This window comes from Quercus lobata, chromosome 10 (genome assembly GCF_001633185.2).
Source record: "Quercus lobata isolate SW786 chromosome 10, ValleyOak3.0 Primary Assembly, whole genome shotgun sequence".
Classification (NCBI taxonomy): domain Eukaryota; kingdom Viridiplantae; phylum Streptophyta; class Magnoliopsida; order Fagales; family Fagaceae; genus Quercus; species Quercus lobata.
The window spans coordinates 51,927,274-51,930,234 of NC_044913.1; the positions used below are offsets into that span (position 1 = coordinate 51,927,274).

Genomic DNA, 2,961 nt, shown 5'->3' on the forward strand with positions numbered 1-2,961 from the left:
GATGCCGATTGTCTTTAGATTTAATTAAACACACTCCAAATTGTTTTTGCAAATGGTTATTTTAATTACATTTTAATTTTATGTGAACTATCTTTACATGTAGATTCATGAATCTATATTTTAAAAAATATATATAAAAGCACTCTATTAGAATCTATTAGTGTACAACTTGTTGCTTATAAACTTCAATAAATTTTTTACTATACTTTAGTATGTCAGTTGATGAGAAGATGCTTAAAGCGTTGTCTTTGTTCAAAGCTTCATCTGGTGGGGGTATTTTGGCACAAGTTTGGGTTCCCATGAGGCTTGGTGATCAGCACATCTTAAGCACTTGTGAGCAACCCTATTTGCTTGATAAAATGCTTGCAGGGTATCGTGAAATTTCAAGATCGTTTGTTTTTCCTACTGAAAGGAGATCAGGTTCATTCCTTGGGCTTCCTGGTCGTGTGTTTATCTCCAAAGTTCCAGAATGGACTTCAAATGTTAGTTATTACAATAAGATTGGGTATCTGCGGGCAGATCATGCAGCTCATCATGAGGACCGTGGATCTATTGCTGTGCCAGTTTTTGATTCTCCTGAGATGTCATGCTGTGCTGTTTTGGAACTTATCACTACCAAAGAGAAGTCCAATTTTAATGCAGAGTTGGAAACTGTTTGCAATGCGCTCCAGGTTAGTATCCCTTTTCCTTTTCTTTACTGCTAGAATTTTCTTTTAATCTTTTTGTTTGTTATCCTGTGTTAAATCTTTTGGTCATGTTCAAAACCTCATAAATTACACTATTAGATCATCAGTGGAAAGTTCTCCTTCAATGCTATGAAGCAGCTCCTGTATCATTTCTTGTAGGCGCATTTCCAGAATATATACTACAAAATAAATTACTTGTATTCTTTGCATGAAATAGTATTAAATTAGAAAGGGTTTTCAAAATTATTATTAGATCTGCTCTGATTGCGGCACTCTGCAGGCTGTGAATTTAAGGACTACTGAACCTCCTCGACTTCGTCCCCAGGTACAAATCATTGTCTTTCCTGCCCTCTTTGTTGGGTGCACTACACCATGAGTCCAGCCCACATGTTTGTTGTCAAGAGCTCATTTAATGAGCATGTCTTTAATGTTTCTTATCTATTCTTCATCATGTACAAAAGTCAGCATTAGTAATTGGGTTGGTTGGCTTAGGCGTGTCCAACATGCTGAAGAAAGAAAAGAAAGAAGCAAAAGCAAGAGTTATTCTGCTATGGCAGAGCTGAAAGGAAAAAGGAAAGAAACAAGCAAGGCCATTCGGCCAATGAGAGCTAAAGAAAAAGAAAATGGTTGAAGCAAAGTCAAGATAAGTGGCTTGTATTTAATGTCTTGATGTGAAGAGTGTTAAAGGGAGAAAAGAAGTGAAAGTCCCAAAGTGTGAGGACTAGTGCAGTCTTGAAGAGCTGCGTGAGTGTGAGCAAGCAAGAGAGAAGAGAAAAATAGAGAGAGTAAGAGAAAATACACAGTGAGGAAGAGAGCAGTGAGTGAAAAGAAAAGGAGATTTTTTTTTTTCTCAAGTTATATCTCTAAGTGTTGTAATCTCTATTTTATATAGTGAAATTATTCGGAGTTTGTCCCGTGGTTTTTCCCTTCAAGGAGAAAGGGTTTTCACGTAAATCTTTGTGTTTTTGTGTGATTGTGCTTCCGCTGTGCTTGCTAAAATTTATTCACAGTAATATAGAATTTTTCCCAACACTCTTCCCTGCATATACCTGTTTTAGTATCTATTAAGTACAGTACAATTTTGTTGCTTCTAATAAGTAATTATGTTATTTGCAGTGCCTGTCAAAGAACCAAAGAGCTGCCTTAGCAGAGATAATTGATGTTTTACGAGCTGTGTGTCATGCACATAGATTGCCACTGGCTCTGACATGGATACCTTGTTATTACACTGAGGGAGCTGGTGATGAAATGACAAGAGTACGGGTTAGAGAGGGCAACACAAATTCTAATGAGAAATGCATACTGTGCATTAAGGAAACAGCTTGTTATGTGAATGATAGAACGATGGAAGGTTTTGTGCATGCATGCCTGGTACATCATCTTGAGGAGGGGCAAGGTATAGCTGGGAAAGCACTTCATTCAAATCATCCCTTCTTCTATGCGGATGTGAAGAATTATGAGATAAGTGAGTATCCACTTGTCCATCATGCGTGCAAATTTGGTTTGAATGCTGCAGTCTCAATCAGGCTAAGGAGCACCTACACTGGTGAAGATGATTATATATTAGAGTTATTTCTCCCTGTCAATATGAAGGGGAGTGCAGAACAGCAATTCTTGTTGAACAACTTATCGGGTACCATGCAGAGAATATGTAAGAGTGAGGACAGTTTCAGATGCAGAATTATTTGGGGTGGAAGGCTCTAAAGTTGCATTTCAGAAGGAAGAAAACCAAAACTTTCCGCTGATGGCTATGCCTGGGGAAAACTCTCAGTTGACATTATCAGATAATGTTGTGAATTCAACTGAGAAGATGCCATTGGAAGTGTCTAACCCTTCTGAAACTGAAAAGAGCATGCCTTGGTTAATGGCTAGTTATGTGCATAACGTTATAGCATTAATTGTTCCAAGGAAATCTATGGTTCCTAATATATTGCAATTGTACCGGTGGGATGTGGGTTTATCCTTGTATTACTAGGTTAACTATTGATGAAAGTAGTAGGATTCTTCATACTTGTTGCTTTTATACTGGGGAACAATTTATTTTTTATTGGGATCTGTAGAATTTGATAGATAACAAACTTCTTCTTTATCCCTTTGTTGATACCCTTTAATGATATGGATCAGACCAATAGATTGTCTGATTGAAAAGTAAACATATACTACTCTCCCTAGGATATCGTTTTTAGTTAATAAGCTGTAGCAATGTTGCATTAGGATTTAAACATACTGAGCTGATATTAGCTTTGCGGAGCTCACTAGGTTCAGCTTTGGTTTG

General features: G+C 37.3%; 1 protein-coding gene across 1 annotated transcript; it reads left to right on the forward strand.

Annotated features, from left to right (window-relative positions):
* Positions 1-212: 212 nt before the first annotated feature.
* Positions 213-2,661, forward strand: LOC115964932 (protein NLP8-like). The gene is given in 4 exon segments (XM_031084159.1): positions 213-671; positions 967-1,011; positions 1,803-2,344; positions 2,346-2,661. Coding segments are annotated over 4 exon segments (1,362 nt in total).
* The last annotated feature ends 300 nt before the right edge of the window (positions 2,662-2,961 follow it).